We start from the raw sequence: 23,730 nt of genomic DNA, 5'->3' as shown, positions 1-23,730 counted from the left end.
CATCAGTATTGAAGGACAACTTTAAAACAAATGTGTATATCAGGTTCAACTATGGAATTCTCTTTACAATGAGATAAAAGATTGTAAAAATATATTCCAATTGAAAAAAATATATAAAGACAAAACAACATCATAAGTGTTTACATTTTGCTTTATATTTATTATTTTACTTATTTTTTGCCTGGTTTTGTATCATCCCGTGAGGTGTATATTACTTTTTTTTTGTTTTGTTCGGCTTGTACTTCATGAAGTTTTGTACTTGTGTTTTTTTGTTTGTTTTCATTATATTTGGAGGTAATTGTTGGTTTATATCAGGGGTCACCAACGCGGTGCCCGCGGGCACCAGGTAGCCCGTAAGGACCAGATGGCCTGTTCTAAAAATAGCTCAAATAGCAGCACTTACCAGTGAGCTGCCTCTATTTTTTAAATTGTATTTATTTACTAGCAAGCTGGTCTCGCTTTGCTCGACATTTTTAATTCTAAGAGAGACAAAACTCAAATAGAATTTGAAAATCCAAGAAAATATTTTAAAGTCTTGGTCTTCACTTGTTTAAATAAATGCATTAATTATTTTACTTTGCTTCTTATAACTTTCAGAAAGACAATTTTAGAGAAAAAATACAACCTTAAAAATGATTTTAGGATTTTTAAACACATATACCTTTTTACCTTTTAAATTCCTTCCTCTTCTTTCCTGACAATTTAAATCAATGTTCAAGTAAATTATTTTTTTTTTATTGTAAAGAATAAAAAATACATTTTAATTTAATTCTTCATTTTAGCTTCTGTTTTTTCGACGAAGAATATTTGTGAAATATTTCTTCAAACTTATTATGATTAAAATTCAATCTAGAAAATCTGTAGAATCAAATTTAAATCTTATTTCAAAGTCTTTTGAATTTCTTTTAAAATTTTTGTTCTGGAAGAAATAATGATTTGTCTTTGTTACAAATATAGCGTGGTCCAATTTGTTATATCTTCTAACAAAGTGCAGATTGGATTTTAACCTATTTAAAACATGTCATCAAAATTCTAAAATTAATCTTAATCAGGAAAAATTACTTATGATGTTCCATAAATAATTTTTTTAATTTTTTCAAAAAGATTCGAATTAGCTAGTTTTTCTCTTCTTTTTTTCGGTTGAATTTTGAATTTTAAAGAGTCGAAATTGAAGATAAACTATGTTTCAAAATGTAATTGTGATTTTTTTTCGTGTTTTCTCCTCTTTTAAACCGTTCAATTAAGTGTAAATATCATTATTAATAATAACAGAGTTAAAGGTAAATTGAGCAAATTGGCTATTTCTGGCAATTTATTTAAGTGTGTATCAAACTGGTAGTCCTTCGCATTAATCACTACCCAAGAAGTAGCTCTTGCTTTCAAAAAGGTTGCTGACCCCTGCTTTATATGATATCATTAAGTAAGACTACGTATTATGTTGAAGGGGGGGCTGGAAAATATAAGAGTTTTCTTCATCCTGCTCCTTCTCAGGCATTGGTGTGTAAATGTTTAATTGAATAATTGAGGTACAATTGTCTATCGATCAAAGATGCACATCAATGAAGGAGATAAATAAAAATGAAAATGTGTCTTATTCTGAAAGCCGGAAGTACGTGCTTATACTTCCGGACCGACCTTAAAAGAAGTTGTCGAGCTGTTTGTTCCTCTTCGTGTTACTTTGTTGACCGCAACCATGAAGACTCTCTTCCGGCTTACCTGTACGCTCCTCCTCCTCGCGACCTCCTGCTGGGCCGGTGTGCCCCCCCACGACCAGGTGGCCCGGGTCGCCCGCTTCATCGCCCACCTGGTCGACTGGACGTCCATGGCCACCATCAGCAGCCACACGCCGGTGGCGGGGCAGCCCTTCTCTAACGTCTTCTCGGTGAGCGACGGACCCCGCGGCTCCAGCTCAGGTGTGCCCTACCTGTACTTGACGCGCATGGAGGTGTCCGTGCAGGACCTGCAGGTACAACTAGCCAGCGTACAAGTCAACACAACTAACGACTTAACACGAAGTGTGTGAAATAGGTTTAAAGCAACACTATGTAAGTCATTGTAGGTTTAAAGCAACACTATGTAAGTCATTGTAGGTTTAAAGCAACACTATGTAAGTCATTGTAGGTTTAAAGCAACACTATGTAAGTCGTTGTAGGTTTAAAGCAACACTATGTAAGTCATTGTAGGTTTAAAGCAACACTATGTAAGTCGTTGTAGGTTTAAAGCAACACTATGTAAGTCATTGTAGGTTTAAAGCAACACTATGTAAGTCGTTGTAGGTTTAAAGCAACACTATGTAAGTCATTGTAGGTTTAAAGCAACACTATGTAAGTCGTTGTAGGTTTAAAGCAACACTATGTAAGTCATTGTAGGTTTAAAGCAACACTATGTAAGTCATTGTAGGTTTAAAGCAACACTATGTAAGTCATTGTAGGTTTAAAGCAACACTATGTAAGTCATTGTAGGTTTAAAGCAACACTATGTAAGTCATTGTAGGTTTAAAGCAACACTATGTAAGTCATTGTAGGTTTAAAGCAACACTATGTAAGTCATTGTAGGTTTAAAGCAACACTATGTAAGTCGTTGTAGGTTTAAAGCAACACTATGTAAGTCATTGTAGGTTTAAAGCAACACTATGTAAGTCATTGTAGGTTTAAAGCAACACTATGTAAGTCATTGTAGGTTTAAAGCAACACTATGTAAGTCATTGTAGGTTTAAAGCAACACTATGTAAGTCATTGTAGGTTTAAAGCAACACTATGTAAGTCGTTGTAGGTTTAAAGCAACACTATGTAAGTCATTGTAGGTTTAAAGCAACACTATGTAAGTCATTGTAGGTTTAAAGCAACACTATGTAAGTCATTGTAGGTTTAAAGCAACACTATGTAAGTCATTGTAGGTTTAAAGCAACACTATGTAAGTCATTGTAGGTTTAAAGCAACACTATGTAAGTCATTGTAGGTTTAAAGCAACACTATGTAAGTCATTGTAGGTTTAAAGCAACACTATGTAAGTCATTGTAGGTTTAAAGCAACACTATGTAAGTCATTGTAGGTTTAAAGCAACACTATGTAAGTCATTGTAGGTTTAAAGCAACACTATGTAAGTCATTGTAGGTTTAAAGCAACACTATGTAAGTCATTGTAGGTTTAAAGCAACACTATGTAAGTCATTGTAGGTTTAAAGCAACACTATGTAAGTCATTGTAGGTTTAAAGCAACACTATGTAAGTCATTGTAGGTTTAAAGCAACACTATGTAAGTCATTGTAGGTTTAAAGCGACACTATGTAAGTCGTTGTAGGTTTAAAGCGACACTATGTAAGTCGTTGTAGGTTTAAAGCGACACTATGTAAGTCGTTGTAGGTTTAAAGCGACACTATGTAAGTCGTTGTAGGTTTAAAGCAACACTATGTAAGTCATTGTAGGTTTAAAGCAACACTATGTAAGTCATTGTAGGTTTAAAGCAACACTATGTAAGTCATTGTAGGTTTAAAGCAACACTATGTAAGTCATTGTAGGTTTAAAGCAACACTATGTAAGTCATTGTAGGTTTAAAGCGACACTATGTAAGTCGTTGTAGGTTTAAAGCGACACTATGTAAGTCGTAGGTTTAAAGCAACACTATGTAAGTCATTGTAGGTTTAAAGCAACACTATGTAAGTCATTGTAGGTTTAAAGCAACACTATGTAAGTCATTGTAGGTTTAAAGCAACACTATGTAAGTCATTGTAGGTTTAAAGCGACACTATGTAAGTTATTGTAGGTTTAAAGCGACACTATGTAAGTTATTGTAGGTTTAAAGCAACACTATGTAAGTCATTGTAGGTTTAAAGCAACACTATGTAAGTCATTGTAGGTTTAAAGCAACACTATGTAAGTCATTGTAGGTTTAAAGCAACACTATGTAAGTCGTAGGTTTAAAGCAACACTATGTAAGTCATTGTAGGTTTAAAGCAACACTATGTAAGTCATTGTAGGTTTAAAGCAACACTATGTAAGTCATTGTAGGTTTAAAGCAACACTATGTAAGTCGTTTTAGGTTTAAAGCAACACTATGTAAGTCATTGTAGGTTTAAAGCAACACTATGTAAGTCATTGTAGGTTTAAAGCAACACTATGTAAGTCGTAGGTTTAAAGCAACACTATGTAAGTCGTTGTAGGTTTAAAGCAACACTATGTAAGTCATTGTATGTTTAAAGCAACACTATGTAAGTCATTGTAGGTTTAAAGCAACACTATGTAAGTCGTTGTAGGTTTAAAGCAACACTATGTAAGTCGTAGGTTTAAAGCAACACTATGTAAGTCGTTGTAGGTTTAAAGCAACACTATGTAAGTCATTGTATGTTTAAAGCAACACTATGTAAGTCATTGTAGGTTTAAAGCAACACTATGTAAGTCATTGTAGGTTTAAAGCAACACTATGTAAGTCGTAGGTTTAAAGCAACACTATGTAAGTCGTTGTAGGTTTAAAGCAACACTATGTAAGTCATTGTATGTTTAAAGCAACACTATGTATGTCGTTGTAGGTTTAAAGCAACACTATGTAAGTCATTGTAGGTTTAAAGCAACACTATGTAAGTCATTGTAGGTTTAAAGCAACACTATGTATGTCGTTGTAGGTTTAAAGCAACACTATGTAAGTCATTGTAGGTTTAAAGCAACACTATGTAAGTCATTGTAGGTTTAAAGCAACACTATGTAAGTCATTGTAGGTTTAAAGCAACACTATGTAAGTCATTGTAGGTTTAAAGCAACACTATGTAAGTCATTGTAGGTTTAAAGCAACACTATGTAAGTCATTGTAGGTTTAAAGCAACACTATGTAAGTCATTGTAGGTTTAAAGCAACACTATGTAAGTCATTGTAGGTTTAAAGCAACACTATGTAAGTCATTGTAGGTTTAAAGCAACACTATGTAAGTCATTGTAGGTTTAAAGCAACACTATGTATGTCGTTGTAGGTTTAAAGCAACACTATGTAAGTCATTGTAGGTTTAAAGCAACACTATGTAAGTCATTGTAGGTTTAAAGCAACACTATGTAAGTCATTGTAGGTTTAAAGCAACACTATGTAAGTCATTGTAGGTTTAAAGCAACACTATGTAAGTCATTGTAGGTTTAAAGCAACACTATGTAAGTCATTGTAGGTTTAAAGCAACACTATGTAAGTCATTGTAGGTTTAAAGCAACACTATGTAAGTCATTTTGGTTTAAAGCAACACTATGTAAGTCATTGTAGGTTTAAAGCGACACTATGTAAGTCATTGTAGGTTTAAAGCAACACTATGTAAGTCATTGTAGGTTTAAAGCAACACTATGTAAGTCATTGTAGGTTTAAAGCAACACTATGTAAGTCATTGTAGGTTTAAAGCAACACTATGTAAGTCATTGTAGGTTTAAAGCAACACTATGTAAGTCATTGTAGGTTTAAAGCAACACTATGTAAGTCATTGTAGGTTTAAAGCAACACTATGTAAGTCATTGTAGGTTTAAAGCAACACTATGTAAGTCATTGTAGGTTTAAAGCAACACTATGTAAGTCATTGTAGGTTTAAAGCAACACTATGTAAGTCATTGTAGGTTTAAAGCAACACTATGTAAGTCATTGTAGGTTTAAAGCAACACTATGTATGCTGAGTCACTTCAATTTAACTCAACTTCCTCTTTATAGGTGATGAAGCAAATCATTTTAATATTTACTAATTTATCTCATCAATAATACATGTTTTACTTTTGTTAATATGTTGAATCCAAACAAAAAAACATGGCAAAAATGGTCATTTATGCAACCGTAGAAACGCAAGCATGACGCAGCAACTTCTTATCTGCGATGTAACTTCTGTGACTTGTTGGACTTAAAGTCACATGTCAACTCTCTAATCACCTGACTTGTGATGTCACAAGTGTACGTACACGTGTAAAGAACATCATGTCATGTCATGGCTGTCTTCACTTTACAAGCATTTCTTATTTTGTTGTGATGTAGAGATTGGAGCACATACTTGTTGCTCACAAAAAAACATTCTTGAAGTTTGCTTCTTTTATGAATTTATTATTAGGGATGTCCGATAATGGCTTTTTGCCGATATCCGATATTCCAATATTGTCCAACTCTTTAATTACCGATACCGATATCAACCGATACCGATATCAACCGATATATGCAGTTGTGGAATTAACACATTATTATGCCTAATTTGAACAACCAGGTATGGTGAAGATAAGGTGCTTTTTAAAAAAAATTGGTAAAATAAGATAAATAAATTAAAAACATTTTCTTGAATAAAAAAGAAAGTAAAACAATATAAAAACAGTTACATAGAAACTAGTTATGAATGAAAATTAGTAACATTAACTGTTAAAGGTTAGTACTATTAGTGGAGCAGCAGCACGCACAATCATGTGTGCTTACGGACTGTATCCCTTGCAGACTGTATTGATATATATTGATATATAATGTAGGAACCTTGCAGACTGTATTGATATATATTGATATATAATGTAGGAACCTTGCAGACTGTATTGATATATATTGATATATAATGTAGGAAGCAGAATATTAATAACAGAAAGAAACAACCTTTTTGTGTGAATGAGTGTAAATGGGGGGGGGGGGGGTTTGGTTTGGTGCACTCATTGTAAGTGTATCTTGTGTTTTTTATGTGGATTTAATTAAAAAAACCGATACCGATAATAAAAAAACCGATACCGATAATTTCCGATATTACATTTTAACGCATATATCGTCCGATAATATCGGCAGGCCGATATTATCGGACATCTCTATTTATTATGAGTCTACTGAAAATGTGAGGGTGAAAAGTATACATACAGCAATGTTAATATTTGCTTCCTTGGCAAGTTGACCTGCAATAAGGTGCTTTTGGTAGCCATCCACAAGCTTCTGCTTGACCACTTGACCACTAAATTGCTGCAGTTCAGCTAAATGTGTTGGACTTGTTTCTTCAGCATTGTCCACACGTTCACTGCAAAAAGTGAAATCTAAGTAAGATGAAATATGTCAAATAAGGCTGATATTTGCTGATTTTCTGTCTGATAAGATCATTCTTCTCACTAAGCAGATTTGATGTTAGAGTGTTTTACTTGTTTTATGTGTTTTGCTCCTAAATGATGTCAGTAAGATATTACAGCTTGTTGCTGAGATTTGATGAGCTATATTGAGTAAAACGTGCTTGAAACTAGAAAATCAAGTGTTGTGTTATCAACACTCACAAGTAGAAAACTACTTTTTTAAAGTCATCATTTCTTATTTCAAGCATGAACAAAAAAAGTCATGACTTTGACACAATTGTGTCTCATAATTAAAACAGATGACAGCCAAATGGACTTTGCTGTTTTATTTCCAATGAAACAATAGAAAACACGTACTCATATAGTAGTACAGTTGGCACAGTACAGTAAACTGACAGTTAATATTTAAACATTTGACATTTCTAAGTATTTTGAACAGAAATAGTTCATGCACATTCAGATGAATTCTTCAAAATTACAATTAAAACATTTTTGTCCGTGGGCCGGGCTGTATATATGCGCACTAATTGACTGAAAGAGCACGCACTTGGCGTGATGATGTCATGTTATCCATGGAAAAATGCATGTTTAGACCATATGATTAGCCTGAGCGGCTAGGAGACCCCGAGAGTAACAAGCGCTTGCCTTGTTGTCTTTCCATTAAGAACAATAAACTAGTTTTTAGTATAAGTTTGCTGGTTTCAAGAAATGTAATGCCGAGTGCATATCATTATGTCAAGATAATGGCACTAGCATTTACTTCATTTAAGAACATTTTTCAACATATTTTTTTCTACCAAGAAAAGTGCACTTGTTATTAGTGAGAATATACTTATTTTAAGCTATTTTGGGGTTCATTGGAATTAGCTAATTTTACTTGTTTTGGAAAGTCTTGACAAGCCAAATGTTCTTGTTCTATTAGCAGATCATTTTGCTTAGTTCAAATAAAATACCCCTCATTTTTGTATTTTTTTTTCTTGTTTTTGAACACTGACTTTTTGCAGTGTTTAAGTCAGGACTTTGGGAAGGCCATTCTAAAACCTTCATTCTAGCCTGATTTAGCCATTCCTTGACCACTTTTGAGGTGTGTTGGGGGTCATTGTCCTGTTGGAACACCCAACAAGACCCAACCTCCGGGCTGATGATTTTAGCTTGTCCTGAACAATTTGGAGCTAATCCTCCTTTTTCATTGTCCCATTTAAAGCAGCAGTTCCATTGGCAGCAAAACAGGCCCAGAGCATAATACTACCACCACCATGCTTGACGGTAGGATGGTGTTCCTGGGATTAAAGGCCTCACCAAACATATTGCTGGGTATTGTGGCCAAACAGCTCCATTTGTGTTTCATCTGACATCACATGGACAAAGATAAGACCTTCTGGAGGAAAGTTCTGTGGTCAGGTGAAACAAAAATGGAGCTGTTTGGCCACAATACCCAGCAATATGTTTGGTGAGGCCTTTAATCCCAGGAACACCATGCCTACCGTCAAGCATGGTGGTGGTAGTATTATGCTCTGGGCCTGTTTTGCTGCCAATGGAACTGCTGCTTTAAATGGGACAATGAAAAAGGAGGATTAGCTCCAAATTGTTCAGGACAAGCTAAAATCCTCAGCCCGGAGGTTGGGTCTTGTTGGGTGTTCCAACAGGACAATGACCCCAAACACACCTCAAAAGTGGTAAAGGAATGGCTAAATCAGGCTAGAATGAAGGTTTTAGAATGGCCTTCCCAAAGTCCTGACTTAAAGGTGTGGACAATGCTGAAGAAACAAGTCCATGTCAGAAAAGCAACACATTTAGCTGAACTACACCAACTTTGTGGTCAATAATTCAAGCAGAAGCTTGTGGATGGCTACCAAAAGCACCTTATTGCAGGTCAACTTGCCAAGGAAGCAAATATTAACATTGCTGTATGTATACTTTTCACCCTCACATTTTCAGTAGACCCATAATAAATTCCTAAAAGAAGCAAACTTCATGAATGTGTTTTGTGAGCAACAAGTATGTGCGCCAATCACTACATCACACAAAAATAAGAAATGATTGTAAAGTGAAGACAGCCATGACATCATGTTCTTTACTAGTGTACGTACACTTTTGACCACCACTGTATATGAACATTGTTTTTGTTGCATTCAAATATTCTTGTTTCCCCATTATTTGTACTATTTATCATTTTTTGCTGGGCCCTCAATGTTGTTCCCAGCATGTTAGTGTTTGATTTGATTTAATTTTTATTAAGGATCCCCTCTAGCTGGTTGCCTCAACAAACCACTAGTCTTCCTGGGGTCTGATTGGTACGACTGAATAAACACTTTTGAATCTGGAGTATATTGCTAAGTGTTCTGACCAAAACATCAACATCTTAGCTTTGCATAATTGGTGATGAAAACAATGAATACATCGTATTTTAATCGCCAGTCTTGGAGGATGTTTATTCAGTTGTTTAATTGTGTAGAAAGACAGCAAATATCAGACGTGACACAAAGATAGTCATTCCACGTGGCAACTTTCTGGCTTTCAAACACTAAAATAAATCAAGTATATAAAGTGTAGTTGTCAGTTACAGTTACATTTTTACATCAAGTACGAATATGGAATCACTTAATTCTGAGGAAAATATGGAATAATGAAAAAAACAACAATACACCTAATGATCCATATTTCTCTAATTGCTGTTGTCAGATCACCTTTGCAGGTTGGAGTCTTGTTCTCCACTATTTTATTCCATTTCCACCAGAGATTTTCAATTAGATTGCAATTCGGATTATTTGCAGGCCATGCTGTGACTTTATGTACAATTTTTGCTCAATGGCAAGATGCATTATCATCTTGAAAACTGATATCATCCCCAAACTTCCTTTCGATTGATGAAATAACAAGTGTGCCAAATGTCAAAGTGTGCATTTATTGATGATGTACTGACAGCCATTCCCTGAGTGCCATCACCTGACATGTCATCAATAACTGCAAAGTTGCACGTTTTCTTTCCATTAGTTTATTTGGAGCTGATCCATATACAATATTTACAACCCGAAGGCAACATGCACATTTACACCTTCTTCTTAAATTGAATATGTTGCACCCCTAAATGACCAAACGTTGTCTCTTCGGTGCAACATTTATTCAAGAAAGCCCATCCATCCATCCATTTTCTACCGCTTGTCCACCGTGCTTCTATACAATAAGTCAAGTATGGCAAAATGATCGAGTGTATGGTAATACTTTTTGTCTAAAAATGACTTTGCCTGGTTTATTATTGCTGGTTAACTTGTTTACAATACTGTATATCCATCCATTTTCTACTGCTTGTCACTTACGGGGGTGCTGGAGCCTATCCCAACTGCACACGGGCGGAAGGCGGATTCCGCCCTGGACAAGTCACCACCTCATCACAGGGCCAACACAGATAGACAACATTCACACACTAGGGACCGTTAAGTGTTGCCAATCAACCTATCCCCCTTTGGAGGTGGGAGGGGCCTATCCCCAGGTGCATGTCTTTGGAGGTGGGAGGGGCCTATCCCCAGGTGCATGTCTTTGGAGGTGGGAGGGGCCTATCCCCAGGTGCATGACTTTGGAGGTGGGAGGGGCCTATCCCCAGGTGCATGACTTTGGAGGAGGGAGGGGCCTATCCCCAGGTGCATGTCTTTGGAGGAGGGAGGGGCCTATCCCTAGGTGCATGTCTTTGGAGGTGGGAGGGGCCTATCCCTAGATGCATGTCTTTGGAGGTGGGAGGGGCCTATCCCCAGGTGCATGTCTTTGGAGGTGGGAGGGGCCTATCCCCAGGTGCATGACTTTGGAGGTGGGAGGGGCCTATCCCTAGATGCATGTCTTTGGAGGTGGGAGGGGCCTATCCCCAGGTGCATGTCTTTGGAGGTGGGAGGGGCCTATCCCCAGGTGCATGTCTTTGGAGGAGGGAGGGGCCTATCCCTAGGTGCATGTCTTTGGAGGTGGGAGGGGCCTATCCCTAGATGCATGTCTTTGGAGGTGGGAGGGGCCTATCCCCAGGTGCATGTCTTTGGAGGTGGGAGGGGCCTATCCCTAGGTGCATGTCTTTGGAGGTGGGAGGGGCCTATCCCCAGTTGCATGTCTTTGGAGGTGGGAGGGGCCTATCCCTAGATGCATGTCTTTGGAGGTGGGAGGGGCCTACCCCCAGGTGCATGTCTTTGGAGGTGGGAGGGGCCTATCCCTAGATGCATGTCTTTGGAGGTGGGAGGGGCCTATCCCCAGGTGCATGACTTTGGAGGTGGGAGGGGCCTAGCCCTAGGTCGGGGGTCGGCAACCCGCAGCTCTAGAGCCGCATGCGGCTCTTTAGCGCCGCCCTAGTGGCTCTCTGGAGATATTTCAAAAACGTATGAAGAATGGAAAAGATGAGGGGAAAAAAATCTATTTTTTTTGTTTTAGTATGGTTTGTGTATGAGGACAAACATGACACAAACCTCCCTAATTGTTATAAAGCACACTGTTTATATTAAACATGCTTCACTGATTCGAGTATTTGGCGAGCGCGCGTTTTGTCCTACTAATTTTGGCGGTCCTTAAACTCACCGTATAGTTTGTTTACATGTATAACTTTCTCCGACTTTCTAGGACGTGTTTTATGCCACTCCTTTTTCTGTCTCATTTTGTCCACCACACTTTTAACGTTGTGCATGAGTGCACAAAGGTGAGTTTTGTTGATGTTATTGACTTGTGTGGAGTGCTAATCAGACATATTTGGTCACTGCATGACTGCAAGCTAATCGATGCTAACATGCTATTTAGGCTAGCGATATGTACATATTACATCACTATGCCTCATTTGTAGCTATATTTGAGGTCATTTAGTTTCCTTTAAGTCCTCTTAATTCAATGTATATCTCATGACACACTATGTGGATGTAATATGGCTTTTAATTTTTTGCGGCTCCAGACAGATTTGTTTTTGTATTTTTGGTCCAATATGGCTCTTTCAACATTTTGGGTTGCCGACCCCTGCCCTAGGTGCATGTCTTTGGAGGTGGGAGGGGCCTATCCCCAGGTGTATGTCTTTGGAGGTGGGAGGGGCCTATCCCCAGGTGCATGTCTTTGGAGGTGGGAGGACGTCATCGGTTACGTAAATACGTGGACGCCGTTTTTGTGCGTCGACGCGTCGCATATTTACGTCACACTACCGTCATGGCGGAGCGCAAAGCAGACTGTGCGAGCGAGGGGGAAAACGCACGCCAAAAGTGGTCAAAAGTGTGGGAGTATTTCAATACACAGCCTAATAATGTTGTTGTATGCACACTGTGTCGAGCGGAAATGGCCTATCATAGCAGCACAACGGCTATGAACCAACATTTGAAAAGAAAACCATCAACTAGTAAATCGTCCGCGTTAGCATACGTTGTCATCATTACACAAAAACATGAATGCGTCATTTGTATCTGCTAGGGGTGTAACGGTACGTGTTTTGTATTGAACCGTTTCGGTACGGGGCTTTCGGTTCGGTACGGGGGTGTACCGAACGAGTTTCTAAGCTAAAGCTAACTTTAGCTGCTAAAGTCTTAACAAGTTGCTTTGCTCCTCTGCCTCTGTCTCAGCATGCAGCATTGTCCCACCCACACAACCATCTGATTGGTACACACGAAGCATTGTCCCACCCACACAACCATCTGATTGGTACACACGCAGCATTATCAGCCAATCAGCAGTGCATATTCAGAGCGCATGTAGTCAGCGCTTCAGCGTGGAGCAGATAGGTGTATAGCAGGTAATCATCAGGCAGCGGACTCTCCCCAAATGATAATAAACACCTCCCAGTCAACTACTAGTAACATCACTATGAGCCCGTTGACCTTCTAGAAACTTAAACTGCAGCTCAGCTCGCTCGCAGTCCTGGTTTGAGGTGAAGGCTAATTAGCTCTCAGTTCCAGCCACATCGACCCCTTCTGAGCGCCTATTTTCAGCTGCTGGGAATATTGTAAACAAGAAAAGAAGCAGAGCATGTAGACATGCTAACCTTTCTTCATTACAACTGTTAGTCACTCACTGGAATGAGTAGAATTGGTTATTGTGTACTGTGTTGGACTGGATGTTTATTTTGCACATTTTAAAAGCAATACTTAATGTTTACAGTGCTCCAGAATATTTAGATTGGCACTTTTTTGTATTGGATGTTTATCTTTATTTTTGCACATTTTAAAGCAAAATAAGCAATACTTTTACTTTTGAAATGCTTATACTATTGCAGAATATTAAGATTTGCACTGGATGTTGACTTTTATATTTGCACATTAAAAAGCAAATAAGCTACTTTTAATTTTGTTAAATGTTAAAAGTTTTAAATGTTTACATTGTTACAGAATATTTAGTCATGTTGTTGTCAATGTTGACTGAGTGGCCATACTTTTTTTTTTTTTGTAAATAAAAGCCGTGCCTTTTGAAAAAACTGGCCTACTTTTATTTTTTCATCTTCATTTTAAATAAAATAAAATAAAACATAATCGGTAAAAGGAAAAATAATCTATGGATGAATCGAAAAAATAATCTATAGATTAACCGATTAATCGAAAAAAATAATCTATAGATTAATCGATAGAAAAATAATCGTTAGCTGCAGCCTTAAACATCCTCCAAGTCTGGTGAGTCCATAAATATTTGCAGGAGTTGTAAATCAGCGGATAAGATGAACTAAAACCTCATGTCCATGCAGGTGAACCCGCAGGCGTCTTTGTCCATGTCTCTGGCTCAGACTGGTTATTGTCGCCAGCAAGGATTCGACCCTCAGAGTCCACTCTGTGCTCACATCATTCTGTCTGGATCTGTGCTGGAGGTACAGTATGCACACTTGGCATGGCAGTTGAGCTGTAATATTAATATGATTCCAATTGTTTCACATGTTTTTAAATAACTGCTTTTACACATTTCATGATCAAATATACAAACCCCGTTTCCATATGAGTTGGGAAATGGTGTTAGATGTAAATATAAACAGAATACAATGATTTGCAAATCCTTTTCAAGCCATATTCAGTTGAATATGCTACAAAGACAACATATTTCATGTTCAAACTCATAAACTTTATTTATTTTGCAAATAATCATTAAGTTTAGAATTTGATGGCAGCAACACGTGACAAAGAAGTTGGGAAAGGTGGCAATAAATACTGATAAAGTTGAGGAATGCTCATCAAACACTTATTTGGAACATCCCACAGGTGAACAGGCTAATTGGCCATGATTGGGTATAAAAGTAGATTCCATGAAATGCTCAGTCATTCACAAACAAGGATGGGGTGAGGGTCACCACTTTGTCAACAAATGCCTGAGCAAATTGTTGAACAGTTTAAGAACAACCTTTCTCAAGCAGCTATTGCAAGGAATTTAGGGATTTCACCATCTACGCTCCGTAATATCATCAAAGGGTTCAGAGAATGTGGAGAAATCACTGCACATAAGCAGCTAAGCCCGTGACCTTCCATCCCTCAGGCTGTACTGCATCAACAAGCCACATCAGTGTGTAAAGGATATCACCACATGGGCTCAGGAACACTTCAGAAAACCACTGTCACTAAATACAGTTGGTCGCTACATCTGTAAGTGCAAGTTAAAGCTCTACTATGCAAAGCGAAAGCCATTTGTCAACAACACCCAGAAACGCCGCCGGCTTCTCTGGGCCCGAGATCATCTAAGATGGACTCATGCAAAGTGGAAAAGTGTTCTGTGGTCTGACGAGTCCACATTTCAAATTGTTTTTGGAAATATTCCACATCCGGACCAAAGGGGAAGCGAACCATCCAGACTGTTATCGGCGCAAAGTGTAAAAGGCAGCATGTGTGATGGTATGGGGGTGTATTAGTGGCCAAGACATGGGTAACTTACACATCTGTGAAGGCACCATTAATGCTGAAAGGTACATACAGCTTTTGGAACAACATATGTTGCCATCTTTTTCATGGACGCCCCTGCTTATTTCAGCAAGACAATGCCAAGCCACATTCAGCACGTGTTACAACAGCGTGGCTTCATAGTAAAAGAGTGCGGGTACTTTCCTGGCCCGCCTGCAGTCCAGACCTGTCTCCCATGGAAAATGTGTTTGGCATTATGAAGCGTAAAATAGGACAGCGGAGACCCCGGACTGTTGAACCACTGAAGCTCTACATAAAACAAGAATGGGAAAGAACTCCACTTTCAAAGCTTCAACAATTAGTTTCCTCACTTCCCAATCGTTTACTGAGTGTTGTTAAAAGGAAAGGCCATGTAACACAGTGGTGAACATGCCCTTTCCCAACTACTTTGGCACGTGTTGCAGCCATGAAATTCTAACTTAATGATTATTTGCTTATCAGTTTGAACATGAAATATGTTGTCTTTGTAGCATATTCAACTGAATATGGCTTGAAAAGGATTTGCAAATCATTGTATTCCGTTTATATTTACATCTAACACCATTTCCCAACTCATATGGAAACGGGGTTTGTAAGAGCCTCCTCTCTCAGCGTGCAGTCACTCTTCAGCCGCTGGGTTTGATGGCAAATGCCCATTTTTTTTGTCACCATGTCGCTGATATAATGTTGCACAGAAACAATTCTACACCATGACTTTCTAGGATAGACTTTAGCCGACATTGTGCGCGTTCCCGTGAAGGTAGTGGTGTCCCGATGACTCTCTGCATGTGGGCATAACGAGGAGTAGGGGGTATGACTGTAGGGGGTATGACTGTAGGGGGTATGACTGTAGGGGGTATGACTGTAGGGGGTATGACTGTAGGGGGTATGACTGTAGGGGGTATGACTGTAGGGGGTATGACTGTAGGGGGTATGACTGTAGGGGGTATGACTGTAGGGGGTATGACTGTAGTGGGTATGACTGTAGGGGGTATGACTGTAGGGGGTATGACTCTCGCCCTTAAGAGTGAAGGATTTCAGATGCTGGGTGGTCTGGGGGTGGTTGTCTGACTGTTGAAAGAGCAGAAACCCCTGTGATCCCAGGTTACATCACTGAGTATGTGTCCAGGGACCATGTATCTAAAACAGTCTTATTTGTTTTTTTAAACAAGTGGAATTAAGAAGTAACTCAAAAAATGTTTGGGTTTTTTAATAAAGTGAATTATATTATTAGGGTCCGCACAGGACCTTTTCAAAAGGAATCCCAAAGGGAGTCCTTTTGCAATGGGACGAAAGGACCCTATTGAAATTGTAATGTTTATTATTAGGGTCCGCCCTGTACCCTGTACAAAGGAACCTATTGTTATTGTAATGTTTATTATTATTCTTTATTATTCTTCCGCAGCTTTGCGCACTACTTTGCCCCCCTTAACATGCTTCAAAACTCACCAAATTTTTTACACACATACAAACCCGGGGTACAGCACACTTTAGTAAAAAAAAACAAACCCAAAAAATCATCATTGCGCTCTAGCGCCTCCTAGGAAGAAAACTGCCTCTAACTCCCACTAGGAAGGTCGTAGAGACATGAAACAAAAACCTGTATGTAGGTCTCACTTAGACCTACAATTCATAATTTCACTTCTTCGGGCGAAAACCAACAGGAAGTTGGCAATTTCCCCTTCAAGACAAAAAATGACTAAAAACACTCATTTTTTATTTTTGAGCTGTAATTTCACCCCCTTAAAATACTTCAAAACTCACCAAACTTCTCACACACATCGGGACTGGTGGAAATTGCGATCTTAAAAAAAAACCGAACCCCAAAACTCAAAATTGTGCTATACATAATTTTTGCAAAAAACAGAGAAAAAACTGCTCCTCAGAGGAAAACTCAGACAAAACTGCTTGTAACTTCCGGTAGGAACGTGTTAGAGACATGAAACAAATACCTCTATGTAGGTCTCGCCTAGACCTACATTTCATAGATTGACATCCTTCAGCAAAAATCAACAGGAAGTTTGCTATTCCTCCTTCAAAACAACATTTTTGTTACACCCGGTCACCAAACATCAAACGTTATCTCCTCTGAGCGCGTTTGTCGTTTCGGCTTCAAACTGCTACAGGAGAGAGATTGAACCCTTCTGATTAAACTGTCGGTACGGATTTTTGATACGTGCTACCGTTTTGATTTTACGAGCCTTCAAAGACCCGCAGCACTAAAGTTGCTCCGGTGCCAAAAATGACAACGAAAATGCGATTACTCCTTCTTTGGCCTCAATACACACAATAGCCTATAATGACAATGTCAACTCAGACACAACTTCCTCTAACTCCCAGTACCAATATCGTAGAGACACGAAACAAAAACCTCTATGTAGGTCTCACTCAGGACTACCACTGGACAAAAGTATTGGGACACCTAGGACTAGCACCTGCCAAAAGGCGGATCCGACCAACGCTGTTTGCAGCTTTAATTATTCTTGGTATCTGCTTAAAGGGAGAGTTTGCAACATGTACACAGATGCCTAGAGGGTCCCATGTATTTTACACACTTTATCCTGCTTTCTTCTACTAAATGATGTATTTATGTACGACGTCACACATGCACACGTGTTAGCTTTAGTTGTTAGTTAATGATAGCTAGCGTTAGCTGCCATTGAATGTATATTCTATCATAACAACATGACTGCAAATTCTCTTGGACTGCTTTCATACTGTATGTGTGTTTGTGACTGAGTGAAGGACCGCCATGAACACCAATCCTTTTATTCAGGCCGGTAAAAATGTCAGCAAACTTTATCATTGTGGAATATATATATATATACACTACCGTTCAAAAGTTTGGGGTCACCCAAACAATTTAGTGGAATAGCCTTCATTCGAGCCTTCATTTCTAAGAACAAGAATAGACTGTGGAGTTTCAGTTGAAAGTTCTCTTTTTCTGGCCATTTTGAGCGTTTAATTGAGCCCACAAATGTGATGCTCCAGAAAGTCAATCTGCTCCAAGGAAGGTCAGTTTTGTAGCTTCTGTAAGGAGCTAAAGTGTTTTCAGATGTGTGAACATGATTGCACAAGGGTTTTCTAATCATCAACTAACCTTCTGAGCCAATGAGCAAACACATTGTACCATTAGAACACTGGAGTGATAGTTGCTGGAAATGGGCCTCTAGTAGATATTGCACCAAAAAGCAGACATTTGCAGCTAGAATAGTCATTTACCACATTAGCAATGTATAGAGTGTATTTCTGTCAAGTTAAGACTAGTTTAAAGTTATCTTCATTGAAAAGTACAGTGCTTTTCCTTCAAAAATAAGGACATTTACATGTGACCCCAAACTTTTGAACGCTAGTGTATATTTATAGACAATTGTCAACCAAATGTTTTATGTCAAACCACTGCTCGCCGGTGGTGTTGTTATATTTTTTGCTTTGAAAAATGTTACTGTGAGGAAGTTGCAAACAGCACTTTTAATGAACAAGCTGTATTAATATATTGATTAGAACAGGGCTTCTTAACTTTTTTGACCTCGGGGTCTAACGTTACCATCACACAGAGGTCAGTGGATCACTCAAATATTAACACTGCGTTAGTCATCTTACTCTTGATTGTAATGGTATTCAATAAGGATATATAACCTACTTACAGTTTATAGCCTTGTCAAATGATACGAAACCCTGTGTTATTTACCAAGATTATTACTTAACACATCAACTGTAGGCTTAGGTCAGGCTGATTAGGAAAACAAGTATTCTAAATATACAACATACCAAGAAACTCATAAATGACGTAAAATAAATGTACATATGTTGTGCTAAATTAATAATGAACATTTTTCTTAACTAAACTGGTTCAGATGAAAATACAACTTCACCACTTTAGTCATCATTTTTGCGCTTCGATAACTTTTAATGACTTTAGCTCCAGATTTCTTCCATTTGAGATTGTCGTTACTGTCAAGTGGTGGAAAAGGTAATTACTACGGAGTATTGCTGCAGCTCATACAGACCACAGCCAAGAAGAAAATATACTCTCGCTTAAGAAACCCTGTGGTTAAGAAATGTTGGATTAGAACACAATTACAAGAAATGTCAGCGCCTCATCAGTCATGAACCTCACTGCTACACATACTGTAGTCATGCTAACCTGTGCATCTCCAGGTGAATGGCACGGAGGCTGAGTTTGTAGTCATGCTAACATGTGCATCTCCAGGTGAATGGCACGGAGGCTGAGTTTGTAGTCATGCTAACATGTGCATCTCCAGGTGAATGGCACGGAGGCTGAGTTTGTAGTCATGCTAACCTGTGCATCTCCAGGTGAATGGCACGGAGGCTGAGTTTGTAGTCATGCTAACCTGTGCATCTCCAGGTGAATGGCACGGAGGCTGAGTTTGTAGTCATGCTAACATGTGCATCTCCAGGTGAATGGCACGGAGGCTGAGTTTGTAGTCATGCTAACATGTGCATCTCCAGGTGAATGGCACGGAGGCTGAGTTTGTAGTCATGCTAACCTGTGCGTCTCCAGGTGAATGGCACGGAGGCTGAGTTTGTAGTCATGCTAACATGTGCATCTCCAGGTGAATGGCACGGAGGCTGAGTTTGTAGTCATGATAACATGTGCATCTCCAGGTGAATGGCACGGAGGCTGCGTTTGTAGTCATGCTAACCTGTGCATCTCCAGGTGAATGGCACGGAGGCTGAGTTTGTAGTCATGCTAACATGTGCATCTCCAGGTGAATGGCACGGAGGCTGAGTTTGTAGTCATGCTAACATGTGCGTCTCCAGGTGAATGGCACGGAGGCTGAGTTTGTAGTCATGCTAACATGTGCATCTCCAGGTGAATGGCACGGAGGCTGAGTTTGTAGTCATGCTAACCTGTGCATCTCCAGGTGAATGGCACGGAGGCTGAGTTTGTAGTCATGATAACATGTGCATCTCCAGGTGAATGGCACGGAGGCTGCGTTTGTAGTCATGCTAACCTGTGCATCTCCAGGTGAATGGCACGGAGGCTGAGTTTGTAGTCATGCTAACATGTGCATCTCCAGGTGAATGGCACGGAGGCTGAGTTTGTAGTCATGCTAACATGTGCGTCTCCAGGTGAATGGCACGGAGGCTGAGTTTGTAGTCATGCTAACATGTGCATCTCCAGGTGAATGGCACGGAGGCTGAGTTTGTAGTCATGCTAACCTGTGCGTCTCCAGGTGAATGGCACGGAGGCTGAGTTTGTAGTCATGCTAACCTGTGCGTCTCCAGGTGAATGGCACGGAGGCTGAGTTTGTAGTCATGCTAACCTGTGCATCTCCAGGTGAATGGCACGGAGGGTGCGTTTGTAGTCATGCTAACATGTGCATCTCCAGGTGAATGGCACGGAGGCTGAGTTTGTAGTCATGCTAACATGTGCATCTCCAGGTGAATGGCACGGAGGCTGAGTTTGTAGTCATGCTAACATGTGCATCTCCAGGTGAATGGCACGGAGGCTGAGTTTGTAGTCATGCTAACATGTGCATCTCCAGGTGAATGGCACGGAGGCTGAGTTTGTAGTCATGCTAATCTGTGCATCTCCAGGTGAATGGCACGGAGGCTGAGTTTGTAGTCATGCTAACATGTGCATCTCCAGGTGAATGGCACGGAGGCTGAGTTTGTAGTCATGCTAACATGTGCATCTCCAGGTGAATGGCACGGAGGCTGAGTTTGTAGTCATGCTAATCTGTGCATCTCCAGGTGAATGGCACGGAGGCTGAGTTTGTAGTCATGCTAACATGTGCATCTCCAGGTGAATGGCACGGAGGCTGAGTTTGTAGTCATGCTAACCTGTGCATCTCCAGGTGAATGGCACGGAGGCTGAGTTTGTAGTCATGCTAACCTGTGCATCTCCAGGTGAATGGCACGGAGGCTGAGTTTGTAGTCATGCTAACATGTGCATCTCCAGGTGAATGGCACGGAGGCTGAGTTTGTAGTCATGCTAACATGTGCGTCTCCAGGTGAATGGCACGGAGGCTGAGTTTGTAGTCATGCTAACATGTGCATCTCCAGGTGAATGGCACGGAGGCTGAGTTTGTAGTCATGCTAACCTGTGCGTCTCCAGGTGAATGGCACGGAGGCTGAGTTTGTAGTCATGCTAACCTGTGCGTCTCCAGGTGAATGGCACGGAGGCTGAGTTTGTAGTCATGCTAACCTGTGCATCTCCAGGTGAATGGCACGGAGGGTGCGTTTGTAGTCATGCTAACATGTGCATCTCCAGGTGAATGGCACGGAGGCTGAGTTTGTAGTCATGCTAACATGTGCATCTCCAGGTGAATGGCACGGAGGCTGAGTTTGTAGTCATGCTAACATGTGCATCTCCAGGTGAATGGCACGGAGGCTGAGTTTGTAGTCATGCTAACATGTGCATCTCCAGGTGAATGGCACGGAGGCTGAGTTTGTAGTCATGCTAATCTGTGCATCTCCAGGTGAATGGCACGGAGGCTGAGTTTGTAGTCATGCTAACATGTGCATCTCCAGGTGAATGGCACGGAGGCTGAGTTTGTAGTCATGCTAACATGTGCATCTCCAGGTGAATGGCACGGAGGCTGAGTTTGTAGTCATGCTAATCTGTGCATCTCCAGGTGAATGGCACGGAGGCTGAGTTTGTAGTCATGCTAACATGTGCATCTCCAGGTGAATGGCACGGAGGCTGAGTTTGTAGTCATGCTAACCTGTGCATCTCCAGGTGAATGGCACGGAGGCTGAGTTTGTAGTCATGCTAACCTGTGCATCTCCAGGTGAATGGCACGGAGGCTGAGTTTGTAGTCATGCTAACATGTGCATCTCCAGGTGAATGGCACGGAGGCTGAGTTTGTAGTCATGCTAACATGTGCGTCTCCAGGTGAATGGCACGGAGGCTGAGTTTGTAGTCATGCTAACATGTGCATCTCCAGGTGAATGGCACGGAGGCTGAGTTTGTAGTCATGCTAACCTGTGCATCTCCAGGTGAATGGCACGGAGGCTGAGTTTGTAGTCATGCTAACCTGTGCATCTCCAGGTGAATGGCACGGAGGCTGAGTTTGTAGTCATGCTAACATGTGCATCTCCAGGTGAATGGCACGGAGGCTGAGTTTGTAGTCATGCTAACATGTGCATCTCCAGGTGAATGGCACGGAGGCTGAGTTTGTAGTCATGCTAACATGTGCATCTCCAGGTGAATGGCACGGAGGCTGAGTTTGTAGTCATGCTAACCTGTGCATCTCCAGGTGAATGGCACGGAGGCTGAGTTTGTAGTCATGCTAACATGTGCATCTCCAGGTGAATGGCACGGAGGCTGAGTTTGTAGTCATGCTAACCTGTGCATCTCCAGGTGAATGGCACGGAGGCTGAGTTTGTAGTCATGCTAACATGTGCATCTCCAGGTGAATGGCACGGAGGCTGAGTTTGTAGTCATGCTAACCTGTGCATCTCCAGGTGAATGGCACGGAGGCTGAGTTTGTAGTCATGCTAACATGTGCATCTCCAGGTGAATGGCACGGAGGCTGAGTTTGTAGTCATGCTAAAATGTGCATCTCCAGGTGAATGGCACGGAGGCTGAGTTTGTAGTCATGCTAACCTGTGCATCTCCAGGTGAATGGCACGGAGGCTGAGTTTGCTAAAAAAGCACTCTTTGATCGACACCCTGAGATGATTGACTGGCCGTCCGACCACAACTGGTTCTTCGCCAAGTTTAACATCACACAGGTAAGGAAATGCTAACAACACTAATATACCTGTAGTGCTACCTCGGCTTTCGAAAACTTTCTTGATCCCCATGGTATATTATTTTATCACAATTACAAGAAGTAAATATAGAAAATGTTTCAAAAGCATAAGAAAAGAGTTCCTGTTACTACCACAATTTATTTTCTTGATTTATTTTTCTACCAAATTAAAGTGAATGATTATCCTCCTCTGGTGACGCCGTCATATTTTCCAGAGGTGATGCATTCAATCTCAACAAAGAGTGGTCATATGTTCTGCTGTCTGGAACTCATTCATTATTCCTACAGGGAAACATTGATTGGGTTTTCAACTTACTCTTAGAAAGGGATGAATAACAAAAGGAAACTGAGGTACTACTGTAAGTACATTGCTAATGTTATTGTTTTATTTTGTTTTGCAGGTCTGGGTGCTAGATTATTTTGGCGGGGTGAAGACAGTCAGTCCAGATGAATACTTCCAAGCTTCCCCAAACGAAAAGCACAATTAATTACTATTAATATTCAGTGTGTAGTTCTATGCCGTGGATCATGATGTGCTTTCTATACAAATATGTCATGCAAAATATCTGTTTGATTGATTGATGGAAACTTTTATTAGTAGATTGCACAGTGCGGTACATATTCTGTACAATGTTGTGTGTGTGTGTGTGTGTGTGTGTGTGTGTGTGTGTGTGTGTGTGTGTGTGTGTGTGTGTGTGTGTGTGTGTGTGTGTGTGTGTGTGTGTGTGTGTGTGTGTGTGTGTGTGTGTGTGTGTGTGTGTGTGTGTGTGTGTGTGTGTGTGTGTGTGTGTGTGTGTGTGTGTGTGTGTGTGTGTGTGTGCAAGTGTCAAAGAATGAATTTGCAGTTCTAAGGGTGTGCGCTTCTTTTAAAGCCTCAAAGACGGGCGAGGTTTGATTTGGTCTAAAAAGTGTAACCTTACCAGCTGTCGTATAACCTTTTTTGAAATGTTCATAATATACAGTACAGTACAGGCCAAAAGTGTGGACACACCTTCTCCTCATTCAGTGTGTTTTCTTTATTTTCATGACTATTTACATTGTAGATTGTCACATCAAAACTAGGAATGAACACATGTGGAGTTATGTACTTAACAAAAACATGTTTTATATTCTAGTGTCTTCAA

At 40.1% G+C, this 23,730-nt stretch overlaps 1 protein-coding gene across 1 annotated transcript; it reads left to right on the top strand.

Moving 5' to 3' along the window:
- Positions 1 to 1,610: 1,610 nt before the first annotated feature.
- On the top strand, positions 1,611 to 23,523 carry creg1 (cellular repressor of E1A-stimulated genes 1). The gene is made up of 4 exons (XM_062041610.1): positions 1,611 to 1,966; positions 13,706 to 13,825; positions 22,473 to 22,586; positions 23,008 to 23,523. The coding sequence occupies exons 1-4, from the start codon at positions 1,694 to 1,696 to the stop codon at positions 23,092 to 23,094; spliced, it is 594 nt and encodes a 197-aa protein (XP_061897594.1). The 5' UTR covers positions 1,611 to 1,693; the 3' UTR covers positions 23,095 to 23,523.
- The last annotated feature ends 207 nt before the right edge of the window (positions 23,524 to 23,730 follow it).

The sequence above is a fragment of the Entelurus aequoreus genome, linkage group LG01 (genome assembly GCF_033978785.1).
Source record: "Entelurus aequoreus isolate RoL-2023_Sb linkage group LG01, RoL_Eaeq_v1.1, whole genome shotgun sequence".
NCBI lineage: Eukaryota > Metazoa > Chordata > Actinopteri > Syngnathiformes > Syngnathidae > Entelurus > Entelurus aequoreus.
The sequence above is the reverse complement of the archived record's forward strand: the minus strand, read 5'-3'. Positions and strand labels throughout refer to the sequence as shown.

Coding starts and splice junctions, on each gene's coding strand:
- creg1 (XM_062041610.1), top strand. CDS start 1,694: ATGAAGACTCTCTTCCGGCTTACCTGTACGCTCCTCCTCCTCGCGACC. Junction 1,967..13,705: donor TGTCCGTGCAGGACCTGCAG/GTACAACTAGCC, acceptor ATGTCCATGCAG/GTGAACCCGCAGGCGTCTTT. Junction 22,587..23,007: donor CCAAGTTTAACATCACACAG/GTAAGGAAATGC, acceptor TTTGTTTTGCAG/GTCTGGGTGCTAGATTATTT.